Source organism: Lithobates pipiens, unplaced genomic scaffold, assembly GCF_037356315.1.
Source record: "Lithobates pipiens isolate NorthernLeopardFrog02 unplaced genomic scaffold, aLitPip1_a1.2 Scaffold_23, whole genome shotgun sequence".
In the NCBI taxonomy this organism is placed as follows: domain Eukaryota; kingdom Metazoa; phylum Chordata; class Amphibia; order Anura; family Ranidae; genus Lithobates; species Lithobates pipiens.
Genome location: NW_027507785.1, coordinates 72,432,279 through 72,450,825, shown reverse-complemented (window position 1 = coordinate 72,450,825; position 18,547 = coordinate 72,432,279). Strand labels below are relative to the sequence as shown.

General features: G+C 44.9%; 1 protein-coding gene across 1 annotated transcript in view; it reads left to right on the top strand.

The window, feature by feature from the left end:
- The window catches only part of LOC143927652 (D-threitol dehydrogenase-like), a 119,014-nt gene that overhangs the window by 84,116 nt on the left and 16,351 nt on the right, over window positions 1-18,547 (top strand). The window contains exon 8 of the mRNA XM_077451857.1: window positions 11,413-11,530. Within this exon, the coding sequence (XP_077307983.1) occupies window positions 11,413-11,530 (118 nt within the window). The remainder of the gene's footprint in view (window positions 1-11,412; window positions 11,531-18,547) is intronic.

Genomic DNA, 18,547 nt, shown 5'->3' with positions numbered 1-18,547 from the left:
TACAAATGACACTGGCTGGGATGGGGTTAACCTCTAGGGACAATCAAGGGTTTAACTGTGTGCCTAAAAATGTGTAACGTGTGCTGCTTTTACTTACTAATCTGGCTGTTTTTTTCTCCCTGCTTTTCAGGGAGAAGAAACAGCTAGATCATTATTCTAATGTACACAGAGTTCTGTGCGTTTGTAAGCAAAGAACTCTGTGTGTTATTGAATACAGCTGTTTAGCAGGTTTCAGCCAAAATCATTGATTGAAATCTGCTGCCAAACTCGTGCTGTGTCCAAGGACACAGAAGCTGCCCAGCCCACCCTTTTTTGAAGCCTATTTGAGCCTCTGGCTCTAATCACGTGCTTAAAAAAAAAAATAATCCCCCATTGGAATCCATGCGTCTGGCGTCCTGCATGTAGATTGGGGGCTGGACATATGGATGGGGGCGTGGTGTCCGTGCAGTCCTAATGGATGGGCCGTCACTGCCAAATAGACTTTCTGTCCTTAGTACAGATGTAATATATTTGAGCATTGTCTGTTTCTTATGCTGACCTTTCTTGATGTAGCAATAAGCCTTGAACTTTTACCATCTGCTGGATATTATTCAGCATTATCACTCAAACCTCTTCTGTGCACACCTGCTACACAGCTATGTTATACTTAGCTGCTCTGTGTGCAAGGGTATTGCCACTTCTGGGGTTCCCTGCTGGTGCTGTCCGCTCCTCTTGTGCTGTATCTGCCACTATAGTGAATCACTTGGGCTATGGGGACAGGTGTTTGGGCTCGCTCCTGAGCCAGGCTTTGTTCATTCATAGATGCGCATGGCCCCACCGCCCACTCCCTCCTCACAGGGTTTGACTGACCGCAGCAGGTGCCAATGGCTCCTGTTGCTCTCAGCTATGCCTGTGAGAGAGGGGAGAGAAGACCTGCAGATGGGCACAGTGCTGGATCGGTACAAGAATCAGGCAAGTATATAGCAGGGCACAGGGCAGCCACTGGAAATTTTGGGGCCCGTTACATAGCTTTAGGCCTGGGCACACCCGGGCCTGACCACCAACAGTCCCCAGGGTCCACCCACTGGCTGTCCCACCGAATCTACCCACTGGCCATCCTACCAAGTTTTTCAGTGCACCCACTTTTATTTTAAAACTCTTACAACTTAATATATGAAAATGAAAAGTGTATTCCAAGTTATCAGTGCTTTCAAGATTTAACAGTAAGAAACTATAACTATATACAAAAAAATACAGAATCAAGCCTGCCACCACAAACAGGTAGACTTTTTGAGCAGGACCCTACACTAACACCTGGGAGAAAAGCAAGGTGCACCAAAAACTAAGTGCAGCAGAAGATGCAACTAACTCCTAGACTTCCAATAGGAACACCTGTCCTTTCAGTCAATCAGATGACAGGTCTCAAGGAGAAGGATCGGTGTTACAATAGCGAATGTTTATTTGCTATCGTAACACACCTGGGTAGGCTCCATTCTCATTCTCTGTGCCCCGAGTCCACCCTATTTTGAAGCCTATTAGAGCCTCTGGCTCTAATCAGGTGCTTCAAAAAAAAACACCCCCTCCCATTCAGGGGCGGACTGACAACTCATGGGGCCCCTGGGCAATAGGAGATTATGGGGCCCCAGGCAATTAGACATTATGGGGCCACACAGTATACGCAAATACACACACACAGTATACAATCACACAGTATACACAGACATGTTTCTATTGGTTGAGAAGGTACTGGAGAGGTGAGGCAGCTATAATCTCGGGATTTTTAGACCAAAAGGATGTCAGTAAGGGACATTTCAGAGACAGATGTAAAAAAGAAACACAGATTTTTACATACTGTCCCTGGTTTTACTGAGGCTGGCAACCCTGATGAGGACCCATAGTGGCACGGGGCCCTTGGGCAGTGCCCGAGTGGCCTAATGGTCAGTCCGCCCCTGCTCCCATTAGAATTCATGCATCCCACATCCTGAAAGGGGCCGGATGCATGGGTGGGGGTGGTGGCTATGGATAAGTTGGGCGGTGCCCGTGCACCCTTAATTGACGGGCCTCACCTGCTGACCAACTGTTTAAGGACTTACACTGGTCTAGCATTTGTCCTTTATGTGGTCCAAGGCAACAGAGAGGGTCTAATGACACTTGGCTTTACCTATTACCTTCACTTTCTGAAGATATAATGGAAGGGGTAGTAATGTTGTTCATTTTAGTGTAGTAGATGAAACTGAGTAGCCGCCTGTCTTATACTCCTTTATGAGGGCAGGAGCTTCTGATTGTGCAAACAGTTTATCTCTACTGAGAAATGGAATTAACTGTGTTCCACTTTATCTGTGCCGTGCCCGCCTGACCACCCGAGGACCTCTATCTATGTCTAATGTGAATGCTGTGACCTGACCTTCCTCTGGAACACTAATGAAAATCGTGTGCCTCTCTTCTCAGTGATCATTGAGGCTGACAGAACAAAAAACGACAAACATTTTCCAAATCCTTACTGTTGGCGGGATCTGCGCTTGTTTAGAAGTTTCTATCAGAACAAGGGACAATGTAGCTGTTGATACACATATGCTTGTAAGACTGGCCACACGTCACAATCTAGATTACGACCAGGCTCTTTCTGGCACTTTTTATTTACAAGTTTAAATCCATGTTTTTTGCTAGAAAATTACCTATAACCCCCAAACATTACACATTTTTTTTTTTTTGCAGAAAATCTAGGGAATAAAATGGCGATCATTGCCATCAATTTTTTATGACACACAGTATTTGCGCAGCAGTTTTGCAAACGCAATTTTTTGGGAAAAAACACTTTATTGAATTAAAATAACAAAACATGATGGTTTCCCCAAATTTTTTTATAATGTGAAAGACAATGTTATGCCGAGTACATAGGTACCTAACATGTTAGGCTTTAACTTTGTGAATGCTCGTAGAATGGCAACTACCTAAAAATCTCCATAGGTGGTGCTTTAAACGCCTTTACAGGTTACCTGTTTAGAGATACACAGGAGGTCTTGCGCTGGAATTATTGCTCTCACTCTAATGTTCACGGCGATACCTCACAAGTGTGGTTCAAATATTGTTTACATATGCATGGACGATTTATGTATGTGTTCGCTTCTGCGCACGAGCACGGAGGGATTGGGGTGCTTTATTTATTTTTTGATTATAATTTATTTTAATTTTAATATTTTTTTTATTTTTACACTGTCCCTTTAATTTTTTTTATCACTTTTCTACCTATTACAAGGAATTTAAACATCCCTTGTAAAAGAAATAAGGATGGCAGATCCTTTTTATGGAGAGATCTAGGTTCAAAGAGACCCCAAATCTCTTTCTTACCTTATAGAAAGAAAGAAACATTTTTTTTTTGATTTTTTGCATTAAAAATAAAAAAAATCTTCCAGCCTGGACTGGAAATGATGTCATTATATCGCTCTGGTCCTCCAAGGTCATAGAGCTGATCAAAGGAGGTTAAAGAGGAAGTAAGCCCTGATGAGTTTACTTCCTCTTTCATTCCCTGTAAAGGCAAAGCCTAATGGACTACTATGCATCGCATAGTAGTCCATTATGTGTCACTTACCTGACACAGGAGCCAGCGAAGTCACCGCTGTCCCCTGTAGTTCCGAGCGTTCATCTTCTTGGTGGGTCTCCGTGGGTCTCGCTGCTCCGGCGCTGTGATTCGCCGGAGCAGCGATGACGTCACTCTCGCGCATGCGCACGGGAGCCGAGACTCGCGGCATTGCCGTCATCGACGATGCCCCGCTCAGTGTGCCTGCGCGCCGCTGTCTACGGCGCATGCACCGTAGATAGTGGTGCCCGTCTTTGGGCAAATATCTCCTAAACCGTATAGGTTTGGGAGATATTTCTTGGACCTACAGTTAAGCCTTAATCTAGGCTTACCTGTAGGTCAAAGTGGTTTGTAAGGGTTCACAACCACTTTAACTAGTCATGTTGGAACTGGAAGAGGCCATCCCCAAATGTTTCCCACAAAGTTGGGAGCATGAAATTGTACAAAATGTCTTGGTATGCTGACGCCTTAAGAGTTCCCTTCACTGGAACTAAGGGGCCAAGCCCAACCCCTGAAAAACCCCCCCACACCATAATCCCCCCTCCACCAAATGATTTGGACCAGTGCACAAAGCAAGGTCCATAAAGACATGGATGAGCGAGTTTAGGGTGGAGGAACTTGACTGGCCTTCAGAGAGTCCTGACCTCAACCCGATAGAACACCTCTGGGATGAATTCGAGCGGAGACAGCGAGCCAGGCCTTCTCCAACATCATTGCCTGACCTCACAAATGCACTTCTGGAAGAATGGTCAAACATTCCCATAGACAAACTCCTAAACCTTGTGGACAGCCTTCCCAGAAGAGTTGAAGCTGTTATAACTGCAAAGGGGGGACCAACTCAATATTGAACCCTACAGACTAAGACTGGGATGCCATTAACCACTTGCCGACCGCCGCACGACGATATACGTCGGCAGAATGGCACGGGCAGGCATATGGGCGTATATATAAGTCCCTGCCTGCCCGCGGGTGGGGGGCCCGATCGGGCCCCCCCCCGGTGCCTGCGGCGGTCGGCATTCCATCGAGAGCGATCCGGGATGAGGGGGCGGCCATTCATTCATGGCCACCCCCTCGCGATCGCTCTCGACGAATGGAAATCCTCCGTGACATCACTTCCTCTCCTGTAATGTAAACACAGGAGAGGAAGTGATGTATTCTCTCCTCCGTGTCGGTATTTTTCGTTCCGGCACCGAGGAGAGAGGTTCGGTGAGTTGCACCAACACACCACACATACAGTAGAACATGCCAGGCACACTCACACCCCCCTTTACCCCCCGATCACCCCCCCAATTACCCCTGCCCCCCCAGTCACAGTGACACCAATTGCTTTTTTTTTTTTTTTTTTTGCATTGGTGTCATTTGTGACTGTAATAACTGTTAGGGCAGTTAGGGTTAGCCCCCTTTAGTTCTAAGGTACCCCCCTAACCCCCCCAATAAAGGTTTAACCCCGTGATCACCCCCCGTCGCCAGTGTCACTAAGGCTGGGTTCACATTGCAGCGGTTTGAGAATGGATGTGATTCGCACCGCACTGCAGTGCAAATCACATCCGATCTCTGTGCGATTCGAGTTCAGCCATACAGATAGTATGGCTGAATTCGTGTCGCACCCGCCGCACCCGCCGCAAACTCGCACGGGACCCTTTTTTTGGTCCGCAGCAGAATCGGATCGCATGGGTGTTCACACCATGCGATCCGAGTTTGCAGATCGCACTGCGATATGCGAACTGATCTGGGGGTGTCATTAACATTTCACTGACACTCCCAGCAGTTCGCATAGGGCAGTGTGAACTGCCGCCGGGAGGCATGCGATGCGGGAACCCGCCGCGGATTCGTGGCGTTCCCGCATCGCTGCAGTGTGAACCCAGCCTAATAAGCGATCATTTTTCTGATCGCTGTATTAGTGTCACAGGTGACGCTAGTTAGGCAGGTAGGTATTTAGGTTCGCCGCAACTTTTTATAGCACCAGGGACCCCCATATACTACCGCATAAAGCCCCCTGATTGCCCCCTAGTTAACCCTTTCACCAGTGATCACCATATAACTGTTACAGGTGACGCTGGTTGGTTAGTTATTTTTTTATAGTTTCAGGGCACCCGCCATTTATTACCTAATAAAGGTTTAACCCCCTGATCACCCGGCGGGTGTCATTTGTGACTGTAATAACTGTTAGGGCAGTTAGGGTTAGCCCCCTTTAGTTCTAAGGTACCCCCCTAAGCCCCCCAATAAAGGTTTAACCCCGTGATCACCCCCCGTCGCCAGTGTCACTAAGGCTGGGTTCACATTGCAGCGGTTTATGAGAACGGATGTGATTCGCACCGCACTGCAGTGCAAATCACATCCGATCTCTGTGCGATTCGAGTTCAGCCATACAGATAGTATGGCTGAATTCGTGTCGCACCCGCCGCAAACTCGCACGGGACCCTTTTTTTGGTCCGCAGCAGAATCGGATCGCATGGGTGTTCACACCATGCGATCCGAGTTTGCAGATCGCACTGCGATATGCGAACTGATCTGGGGGTGTCATTAACATTTCACTGACACTCCCAGCAGTTCGCATAGGGCAGTGTGAACTGCCGCCGGGAGGCATGCGATGCGGGAACCCGCCGCGGATTCGTGGCGTTCCCGCATCGCTCCAGTGTGAACCCAGCCTAATAAGCGATCGTTTTTCTGATCGCTGTATTAGTGTCACAGGTGACGCTAGTTAGGCAGGTAGGTATTTAGGTTCGCCGCAGCTTTTTATAGCGCCAGGGACCCCCATATACTACCGCATAAAGCCCCCTGATTGCCCCCTAGTTAACCCTTTCACCAGTGATCACCATATAACTGTTACAGGTGACGCTGGTTGGTTAGTTATTTTTTTTATAGTTTCAGGGCACCCGCCATTTATTACCTAGTCTCACTAGTGTACCCCTAAATTTAGGGGTGTCTACTTTCCAAAATGGGGTCATTTGGGGGGGGGTTTGTGCCATCTTGGCATTTTATGGCCTTCAAAACTGTAACGCCCTTAGAAAGCCTGAAGGCGGTGCTTGGTTTTCGGGGCCCCGTACGCGGCTAGGCTCCCAAAAAGTCCCACATATGTGGTATCCCCGTACTCAGGAGAAGCAGCAGAATTTATTTTGGGGTGTCATTTCACATTTGCCCATGGCATGCGTGAGCAATATATCATTTAGTGACAACTTTGTGGAAAAAAAAAAAAAAGTTTGTAATTTTCCCGCAACTTGTGGCAAAATATAAAATATTCCATGGACTCAACATGCCTCTCAGCAAATAGCTTGGGGTGTCTACTTTCTAAAATGGGGTCATTTGTGGGGGTTTTGTGCCATCTTGGCATTTTATGGCCTTCAAAACTGTAATAGGTAGTGAGCAGTGAAGTCAAATATTTACGCCCTTAGAAAACCTGAAGGCGGTTCTTGGTTTTCGGGGCCCCGTACGTGGCTAGGCTCCCAAAAAGTCCCACATATGTGGTATCCCCGTACTCAGGAGAAGCAGCAGAATTTATTTTGGGGTGTCATTTCACATATGCCCATAGCATGTGTGAGCAATATATCATTTAGTGACAACTTTGTGAAAAAAAAAAAAAAAAAAATTAAAGTTTGTAATTTTCCCGCAACTTGTGGCAAAATATAAAATATTCCATGGACTCAAAATGCCTCTCAGCAAATAGCTTGGGGTGTCTACTTTCTAAAATGGGGTCATTTGTGGGGGTTTTGTGCCATCTTGGCATTTTATGGCCTTCAAAACTGTAATAGGTAGTGAGGAGTGAAGTCAAATATTTACGCCCTTAGAAAACCTGAAGGCGGTTCTTGGCTTTCGGGGCCCCGTACACGGCTAGGCTCCAAAAAAATCCCACACGTGTGGTATCCCCGTACTCAGGAGAAGCAGCAGAATTTATTTTGGGGTGTCATTTCACATATGCCCATAGCATGTGTGAGCAATATATCATTTAGTGACAACTTTGTGTAAAAAAAAATATATATATTTTTTTGTCATTATTCAATCGCTTGAGGCAAAAAAATAAAATATTCGATGGGCTCAACATGCCACTTATCAATTTCCTTAGGGGGTCTACTTTCCAAAATGGGGTCATTTGGGGGGGTTTTGTACTGCCCTGCCATTTTAGCACCTCAAGAACTGAGATAGGCAGTCGTAAACTAAAAGCTGCGTAAATTCCAGAAAACGTACCTTAGTTTGTAGATGTGACAACTTTTGCGCAAGCCAATAAATATACAGTTATTGACTTTTTTTTTACCAAAGACATGTGGCTGAATACATTTTGGCCTAAATGTATGACTAAAATTGAATTTATTGGATTTTTCTAATAACAAAAAGTAGAAAATATCATTTTTTTTCAAAATTTGCGGTCTTTTTCCATTTATATCGCAAAAAATAAAAATCGCAGAGGCAATCAAATACCATCAAAAGAAAGCTCTATTTGTGGGAAGAAAAGGGCGCAAATTTTGTTTGGGTACAACATTGCATGACCGCGCAATTACCAGTTAAAGCAGCGCAGTGCCAAATTGTAAAAAGACCTCTGGTCATTTACCAGCAAAATGGTCCGGTCTGAAAGTGGTTAAAGTTCATGTGCTTGTAAAGGCAGGTGTCCCAATACTATAGGTAATATATTGTATATATATATAACTATATATATATATATATATATATATATAGATAGATAGATAGATAGATAGATAGATAGATAGATATAGATTTTTTTTTTTTAAGGATTCTTGAAACTCCAGTGGAGAGCACATGAGCCATCACAACAGATGCAGCTTGCTTTAAGGCTCTGTTTGTCTGACTGGAACCTCCAACTAAACCCCCTGATCGGAGATGAGTCACTGCTGTGATGCCTTGTTAATCAATGGGCTTCAGCGTAATGCTCACACTGTACATATGGGCTGGTCAGTTGCTGGACAATTGATATTTCTGTACTAGGAGCATGCTAACTGCATGCTCCTAGAACAGAGACCGAGCTGTCAAAGACAGCTCTTGGCTAGTGTTGCCACCTTTTCTTCAAGTTAAAGTGGTTGTATACTCAATTTTTTAACTTTTACCTACAGGAAAGCCTATAATAAGGCTTACCTGTAGGTAAAAAAAATATCTCCTAAACCTGTACGGTTTAGGAGATATTCCCCTCGGTATGCGCCGCTGACTGCAGCGGCGCATGCGCACAAGGGGATTCTCGGCCTGAAAATACGGCAGTGGCCGGCCGGCCGGAATGAAATCTCCCGCGCGCATGTGCGGGAGTGACGATATCGTGGCTCCGGCCACTCACAGCGCCGGAGCCGCGATACCCGGAAGAAACGCAGAGGGAGCATGTCAGCTGCCTCGGCGTGGATCGGGCCAGATGTCGGGGCCTCGTTCTATGGGAAGTATTTCATAATGAGCTAGTATGCGGTGCATACTAGCTCATTATGCCTTTTGCTTTGCAGGTGTTAAAAAAAAATAAAAAAATTGCGGGTTTACTACCGCTTTAAACCTGAACACTTTAGCGGTGCACATAATTATTTTTTTATTGTATAAACTATACATATATTTAGCAATTAAATAACATTTCTAATCAGATGAAGTTGATCACAAGAGTCCTGATTTACATCAGAGTCCACAGAGTTCCCCTTTACATCAGAACTCTGGGGAATCTGACATAAGGGATGCTCTGGGAACCCTGATCTAAGGGGGAACACTGAGAACTCTGAAGATTTAATAGATGGAAAGATGAAAAAATGACTGAAGGTCCGTTATAATTATAAGTTGCAGAAGCCCCTTTTAACTATTCTTTGGCCAAAAATAGCTCCTCAATTTTTTTTTATTACTGAAAGAAAACTGACAGGTACATAAAAGTTAAATATTTTTTAAGCAACTGCAAAAACAACAATTAAATACAAAAAAAATTCAGAAAACACTAAATAATATAAGCTTCTCCTAATTACACCGCCCCACCCCCCCCAAAAAAAAACACAAATCTTCTAAATAAAGAAAAAGGGGAGAACTTTTATAAAGTACATATCACTTAAGCAGCTCAATAAATAAATTTTTTCCGCTTTTGCAAATGTCTCCAAATTTCCAACAGTTTCCAGAATTTTCTCTGCTCATCCCTACTGTCAACCCAAACGCTCAACCTTTTACCAATCTGAAAAGAAAACAACTCTTTTTTTACCAAAATTAAATAAAAAACTTACTGAATGTAGATTTTGTTAAAAAAATAAAAAAAGTCCTTGGCAGTCTGTCTGATAAAGTAGTAAAATAGATGTTGGTCTGGGGTAGGGATTCAGGAAAAAGTCCAAAGCAAAGCAGTCATGCTCTGTAACAGGGACGGACTGGGCAGGGGGCAATTGCTCCCCACCCCCCCCCCCCGACTTCTCTGAGGCCCCATAAAAAGGCTGCACGCATACGCTGCATGTCTCTGCCCCCCCCCCCCCCCGCACGGGTGACTTATGATCTCCTCCTCCTGCCAGCCCCAACTAAGCCACCCTGGCTCCCCCCTGCAGCCCTCTGCCATGTCTTGCTGGCCAGTTTGGGAACCTGGAGTTGGTGCAGCAGGCGCTGTCCAGCCCAACCTGCCATTGAGCAGAAAGTGCCTGGACTGGAGCTTCAGCCTGGGTAGGGGATCGGGAGGAGGAAGGGAAGAGGGAGAGCGGGAGGGGGGGTGAATCGATGCACCATGGGCCTTTGGATTGTGCTTGCCCCTTGGGCTAAAAGTTGCCAATCAGCCCCTGGACTGTAAATGTAATGTTTCTGTGGATGAGAGATGCCACTGTTTCAATTCACAGGGTCTTCTGCACACAGTAGTCACAGCCATTCTCCTGCTCTGCATGGGCTGTCCATAGTGGAAACTTCAAGAGATTTAAAAAAAAAAGCCTTGGAATTAGCAGGTATTATTCACCACATTGCTGAGCATCAAAAATACGATTTTACCTCCAGGTTTGCTATGGAGCAGAGTTAAAGTGGAATCATAACAGCCTGCAATGGAGTTCTCTGTGTACTGCCATATCTGATGCAGCAAATGGCCCGTACACATGGTCAGAATTTCCGACAAAAAAAGTCAGACGGGAGCTTTTCATCATATATTCCAACCGTGTGTATGCCCCATCGGACTTTTTACTTTGAAAATTCTGACGGACCCAGAAAGAGAACATGTTCTATATTTCTCCGATGGAACAAATTCCTATCGGGAAAACCGCTCGTCTGTATGCTGTTCCGACGTACCAAAAATGACGCATGCTCTGAAGCAAATATGAGATGGAAGCTATTGGCTACTGGCTATTGAACTTCCTTTTTGACGGTCGGAATTTGATGTGATTATGTGTACGCAAGACAGCTTCAGCGGAATTCCGTCGGAAAAACCTTCAGAGCTTATTCCGACAGGGGAAACCGATCGTGTGTACAGGGCATTACTGGTTAAATGCTGCCCAAACCTATTCCTGGCATGAGAAGGATGCCAGTAATGAAATCTGGGTGATTTTGGTACCACTTTAATCTGTATAATTTAACAGGACTCTTGGCAACTCTGCAACCTCCTTTGCTCTGTGCAACCTCCTTCTCATGCTTCTGTATGCGCAAAGATGACATGAGTTTAGAGAGGGCAACGAATGATCCACTAATTCAAAAGCTCTGATATAGGACTGCTCTGAAGATGAAGGTTTCAGAAACAATTAACTAGCATGGCAGGCAGGTGCAGAGGGTGGAGGCGTGAGGAAAAGTAGATCCATTCAGGTTGAGTCCGGATGTCAGTTTTGAGAAAGCAAAATATACCTTTGTGACTGCAGCATATTTTCTATGAAAAAAGGAAAGATTGTATCATGTAAAATATTTGGACAATGTTATAAGGTCTTGTACTGTCTTTTTTTTCGTTGCAGTGCCTCACCCCCAGAAGCAGTTAGCCTATAACACCTCGAAAGCCGGTGTGGTGAAATTAACACAGACGCTGGGAACAGAATGGATTGACAGAGGAGTGAGGGTCAACTGCATCTCTCCGTAAGCGCCTGTCACAATAACGTGTTCTTCTGTGCTACTTTCACTATTATATAAAATTACAGTTTTTCATATTCTGAAATGCGCAAAGTGACTGTAAAATTACACATTTGCAGCCTGAAAGCTTAAGGGCTGAACTCCAGACAAACAGCTAAAGCCACGGATGAAATACATGAGTGAACAAGATAGTCATGGTCTCTTTTCTACTTCAAGAAGATAGGAGATGTGTAGGAGTCAGGTGGGGCACTTAGAAGTTGATATGAAAGTGATACCAAGCATTGCGGTGTTCAAGTGTACAAGCAATGCTGATCGAAAGGTGATTGGCGTGCGACAGGTGTCCAACTTCTAGGAAATATTGCGGATAAGAAATTCAGTAATTGGGCAAGTCTTCAGACATCTAAGCCCTTGTACACACGGTCGGACATTCCGACAACCAAATCCGTCGGATATTGTCCGACGGATTTTGTCCGAAACTGTTGCATACACACAGTCGGACAAAGTTGTCAGAAAATCCGATCGTACTTAACGTGATGACGTTATTTCGTTAGGACGGGACTACGTTCAGGCTAGTAGCCAATGGCTTTGGTCTAGGAATTTGATCTGAGCATGCGTGGCACTTTGTCCGATCGGAATTCTCTACAGATGATCGGACAAAGTCCGATCGGATCATGTTGTCGGGAAAATTTTATAGCCCAGCTATAAAATTTGGTCTGTCGGATACTCTGATGGAAACAGTCCGATGGAGCCCACACACTGTCGGATTATCCGACAACACAGTCCTATCGGACATTGTCCATCGGAATGTCTGACCGCGTGTACAAGGGCTAATGGGCGATCTATCCTTGTTTTTTTTTTTGTCTGCTGAGGTTTTGAGTTTTTGTCTCAATTTCTGCTTTACTGGTAATAAAACAGACAGACAGAAATATTTATCTTTCAAACCCCGGGTGAAAACAGGGTTCTTGACTACAGGGGTCGTAAGTGTAGGTTGTGTTTTTAGAGTCCTAACCATTTTCTGGGAGGCCGCCAAAGGAAAGCAGGGTTCTTGACTACAGGGGTCGTAAGTGTAGGTTGTGTTTTTAGAGTCCTAACCATTTTCTGGGAGGCCACCAAAGGAACGCTCTATTTTATGTGAACAGCCTCACTAGAGCCTGTTAAATAATTATATATTCTCTGTTTTACGGAAAAAATGTTTTAAAATCCCAATATTGCTTAGATATGATGCTTTTACTTGCTGTAAGCATCCCTGTTGGGGAAATTCAGGTTCTGTCGTGGTCTGGAATCAGGCTCAGAGGCCAGTAGGTATAGCAGTGGAGCAGCACCCCCTGACAAATAGGACAGGTGTTTGAGCAGGTCAACCTGGCAGATATGGGTTCACCTGAGGTGCGTAGTCTAAGTACTAATCGGTATTCACCAGAGATCCTGATGGTGAAGATGGGTTTTGCTGCATGCTAGTACCAGGTCACGGTTCTCAGGATCGCTCCATCAGGAGGTGAACAACCGGGGTCCAGTAGCATATATAGCAGGTAGGAGTCAAGCAGAAATGTAATCAGAAAATAAGCCAAAAGCTCAGTAACGAATGGTTGCAGGTTGGGATTGAGCAGAAGCGTAGTTGAGGAACAAACCAAAGGTTGGTAAAGAATGGTAGCAATGATACGGACGGCAGCAGGAGAGACAAAACCCAGATATGGGCTAGCGGAAGCACAATAATCTGGCAAACAGGAAGTGCAGCATTCCAGGTGGCTCAGCAAGCAGAGTACTTGTGATAGAAGATCATCTAAGACAGTGTATTTTCCTGTTAAATCATCTCTGCTGCATCTATGGAACCTGCTTATGGACTCCAGCCTATGGCAAGTAATCACAATGTGCCTTGTATACCACTGATGTGCCTGAAGAGAGGAATAGTAACTACAGTGCCAGTTTACTGAGCTGCATTCTGTATCTTTGGTGAATGGACTGTGAATCTGTCCCTTATATGCTAACAAGAGAACTGTTTAATCCACTTTTGTAAATATAATTATCTACTGCTGCTTATCTGGCAATTAAAGTTATTTCATTTACAATACCACACAGTATGTTTCCCTCTATAATATACTCACGTTAATTTCCCCGCTTAAAAGCAGATTCTTTTATCACTAGTGGTAAGTACATGTGGGGTAAGGGAGAACCGAATCTCCAGTGAAGGAGAAGAGGCTAGCTTTATCAGATGGTAACAAGGAAAAAGGTCTTTCTTCTGAAAGATCTTCACACAAATATGCCCAAAACTTGGCTACTTTGTCTCAGCAGTCGGCAGCAGAGAGGAGGACAGAACTCCTCCACCAGATCCCGCACTTCTCTGTGCAGCCGGAGAAAGGCTTGTCTCTACCCCGCTTCCCTATTTCAGCAGTTGGCAGTAAAGAGGAGGACAAAACTCCTTCTATAGATCCTGTGCGTCTCTGCAGCTGCAGCACCCCCTCATCTCTGCCTCCCCGGGGGCTCAGCATTCAGCTGACTGCAGCCCTCCTCTGGTCCTCCTCCCCACCCTGCACTTTCTGCTTCCCAGCTCCACCCCAGCTTTTTCACTGCAGCAGCACAAGGTAAGGTGGGAGCACTGTGATGTAAGGGAAGGCGGGAGGCTCTTGACATCTGATGTATGGGGGAGTGGGGGGCTTTGCACATCTATTATTACAGATACAATTGGCCCTTTGAGGGCAAACATAATGCTGATTTGGCTCATGCTGAAATTTAGTTTGACACGCCTGCTACATAGGGTCTGCTCTTAATTGCAGAGGACCTTAATAGTCATCATTACTTTTTGGGTGCTGTAGCCAGGATGGCATGTAGTTCCCCCCTTTGCATACCTGGTGTTTCTGTTGGTGGCTTGGGCTTAGCTAGTTCCTTGCTTGTTGTCATCCCTCACTTCTACTACTACCCATGGAAATTCGAGCACAATCAGATGTAGGCACAATTCAATTACACTTGGGGTACCAGATCTTCAGAGCACTGCAAACCTTGCAAGCTTGTGTAGAAGGGAGAAAAGTTCAGGCAGATGCTACAGGAGATCAGTAACAATGGGAAGAGTTTCTAATATTTCTTCCAGGGCTCTTGGCCGGTGGGCCAGTGGGTGGGTAAGATCATGACCAAGAATGGCTGAAACTATCATTTCGTGGGATGCATTAGCTCCTGTTAAATTCAGAGCTATAGACTCTCTTGTAGAAAAAAAAAAAAGCTAAGACAAGATTAGGAATCCTAATTACGAAGTTGTGCGTGGCTTCTTATTTCTTCTTCGAAGAAAGGTCTTCGTTTTTCCTTCTCTAAATGAAATTCTGGCGTGGGAAAGACATCGCTAATAGGTTGTTAGCGCAGCACAGTCAATACACCAGCACATTAGTACGCTGGCAATCTCTATGGATAACCTGGAAAGGCTTCAAATGAGTCTTGCCTGCGAAGATGCACAGTGGCATTCCTCCAAAGAGAAGAATATACAACCAAGGAATTTCTTCACTCTTACAGCAGCCAAAAATGCCGTTCTTATAATCACTCAGCGAGGGTGCTGAAAGCCTGCAGAGTCGACAATATTTTAAATAAATAAATAAATATATATATATATATATATATATATATATATATATATATATAATCTGAACTAAAACAAATTCAGAAAGCATCTATACTGTACCAATTACAGAATGCAAGAAAGTATAGTGGGGGGAAACGCTGTACTTGGTCCTTGTAATAATAAATGTTTTACTGTATTTGACACGCTGCATGTTTAATGCCCAACTGAAACCCAACAGTTTATTTTCTCTTTATAGTCCTGTAACTGCTGAATGTTATCATTTTTAACCAGTGGTAGCCTCTACCCCCCTAATCCATGCGTCTGGCCCCTAATCTACATGCAGGGCGCCGGACGCATGGATTTCAATTTATTTTTTTAAGCACATGATTAGAGCCTGAGGCTCTAATTGGCTTAAACAAATGGTGGGCTCAGGGCTCACTCCTGATGTTAACCACTTTGCAGTCAGTGTCATTAGTACAGTGACTGTGCATATTTTTTAGCACTGTATTAGTGTCACTGGTGCCCAAAAAGTTCCAGTTAGTGTCAGAATGTCCACTGCAATATCTCCGTCCTGCTATAAGTCACTGATCGCTGCCATTACTAGTAATAAATAAATAAATAAATATATTCTATAGTTTGTAGACACTATAACTTTTGCGAAAACCAATCAATATACTCTTATTGGGATTTTTTTTTACCATAAACATGTAGCAGAACACATAATGGCCTAAATTTATGAAGAAATTAGATTTTTCCAATTTTTATCAGATATGTTTTATAGCAGAAAGTAAAAAATATTGCAGAGCTTTTGGTCATGGTGATGTCAGGACCTTAGAACACTGGAGTACTAAGTACTAACTGGTATCCACCAGAGCTCCTGGTGGCGGAGATGGGTATTGCTGCATGTTAGTAAGTGGTCATGGTCCTCAGGATCACCCCAAATGTGATGAGCAAGCCAGGGACCAGTAGCAGATAAAGCAAGTAGGGATTAAGCAGAAGTGTAGTCAGTAAACATGCCAAAGGTCAGTAACAAATGGTTGCAGGTTGGACTAAAGCAGAAGAGTAATCAAGGAGCAAGCCAAAAGTCAGTAACAAGTGGTAGCAGAGATATGGATGGCAGCAGGAGGGACAAGACATCGCAGGTTCAGACCTTTGCCGGTCCTGGCAAAAACTGAGCTCAAATGCTACTTGTGATTATATTTGTAAATAGCAGACCCACTTAGTGAAGCCCAGGGTGGCTCTGGTAACACAGGTGGACAGCAGGAGGGATCTAAGGACAGAGTTCCACCCCACTGGAACTTAAGTAATTTGGTAGCAATTGGATGGGCCACCAGGAAAGCTATATGGTATTAGCTTATGGCTCAGCTGCCTGCACATTGGTTCTGGTAGTGGAGGGCTACCACTGCCCTATCAGTTGTGACCTCTCCGAGTTGTTTAGGGAGGGAAGCAGAGAAACTTATCTTCCCTAGGTATGCCCAGCACCCAGGAAGTTGCGGGAAAAGCAGTTAAAGGGGTCTGCACCTGTATCTGGCCATGGTGAGTAAATCGGCACTCCGCTACAACAGAAAAGTGAATGTGGTTTAGTAGATATGGACATCATCTCTAGCCGATGACATCACATGCACAGTACTTTCTTCTGCTGCACCACGATGGTGACTCCCGTGCTCATGCTCTAGAGTGACGTCATTACAGCCTGACCATTGAAGTGGCTGGAGGATGAGAAAGACTGTCATAATGTGCTAATATGTGGTATGTACTAGCACATAATGGCAATAATTTGCAGGGGGCCCTGTGCAAACTGCATTCACACCTCAGTGTTTTAAATTGCGGGCAGATTTTCCATGATTCTGCCAATTTCAAAGCACTGAGGTGTGACTGAGAAATTGCATTACGTATATTCGAGATACCATTCGTTGCAGTACACTGCGGTTCTGCTGCGATAAAACGCACTGCAATCGCGGTAACCTGCATCGCATGAAGCATGTTGCCCAAAAGTAGCCGACAAGTTTCACGGTTGCCGAGATTGCAGCGCGATTTATCCTTTCAGTATCCAGTCACAGGCAGAGGTTGGGTAGGAGACTTGTAAGTGAAAGGGAAACTGCAACAGATCACATTCAGTTCTTCTGCCTTGCCAGACGGGGCTGTGCTGTGTGGTGGAGCTGTGTAAATCTTAGGACTGGAAGGACAGAAACACAAATCTTAAGGAGTTGTTCAGCTTTAAGCCGTAGGTGACACTGATCACAGAGCACTCCTCGCTGTCCGATCCTTTTGTTACAAACCACACAAAAAAAGTTAGCAGCTTTACAGAGCGGAGGAGCTTTTACTGTAAGATAAAGCCTTCCAAGGGGAGCTTACAATCGACTTGCCGCTGACATTGACTCTGTGACATGACATTGCGGGGATGATCACTGGAGCGGGAAGCAGGTTTTGTACTGATCCATTGAAATGATGTGTGGATGAGGCCAAAAAATTTTCCTTGGCCTATTAAGCTTTAAATTGGCTTGCAAATGAAAATGAATGTGGATTTCTCAGAGTGACATTCGGGAGGTTTTCAGATTCATTGTGCCGTGGGAGACAAAGAACAAAACATCAAGCAAGGATGATTTAAAGACATTTAAAGAAGACATAAAGAAGGGAATTTAAACAGAGAACCTGTCCACGAGCCCCCCTCCGCAGCTGATTGGCAGGCCTCTCAGGCACTGATACATATAGGCCGTCATCGCTGATCCTCCCTCTGAAAATGCTAGCTGCCTGGCTGCCCGCTCTGCCTTCATTGCTGAGTCTCTAAATCAGGGGTAGGGAACCTATGGCTCTCGAACCAGATGTGGCTCTTTTGATAGCTGCATCTGACTCTCACCTCTTAATCCACGGATTGCGCGGTGTGCCGATCCGTGGATTGAGCCCATAGGAAAGGCCGCAGCTTCGGCCTACCTCCGGAGCTGCGGCCATCTTGGTACACCAGGCGGCGGCCTAGGTGAGCAGCGCGCTGACGTCATCATCATCTGCCTCAACTGCTCGTGGATCTGCCTGCCTGTGTAGTGGTAAGAAAGCAGACAATCGTAGGGGAGATGTGGATATTACAGCAGGGGAGATGATGTGGATATTACAGTTATAATTGAAAAAAAAAAAATTAGTTTTAAATATATTGTATGGCTCTCGCGGAATTACATTTTAAAATATGTGGCGTTCATGGCTCTCTCAGCCAAAAAGGTTCCCTACCCCTGCTCTAAACAATGAAACAATTAGGCCCTTCAGGTCTCGTATGGATTTTAAGGGGAACCCCACGCCAAAATTAAAAAAAAAAGGGCTCCAGGACTTAGGACTGGTTCACACCATGGATGGCATAGGAATGCGCTGTGCATTCTTGTGTGATTCACATATGATACAGGTGCAGTGCAGTGTCAGCCCATTTACTTGAATGAGCTGAAATTGCACCAGACTGCACCAAAAGTAGTGCATGCACTTCTTTAAAAAACGCACAACTT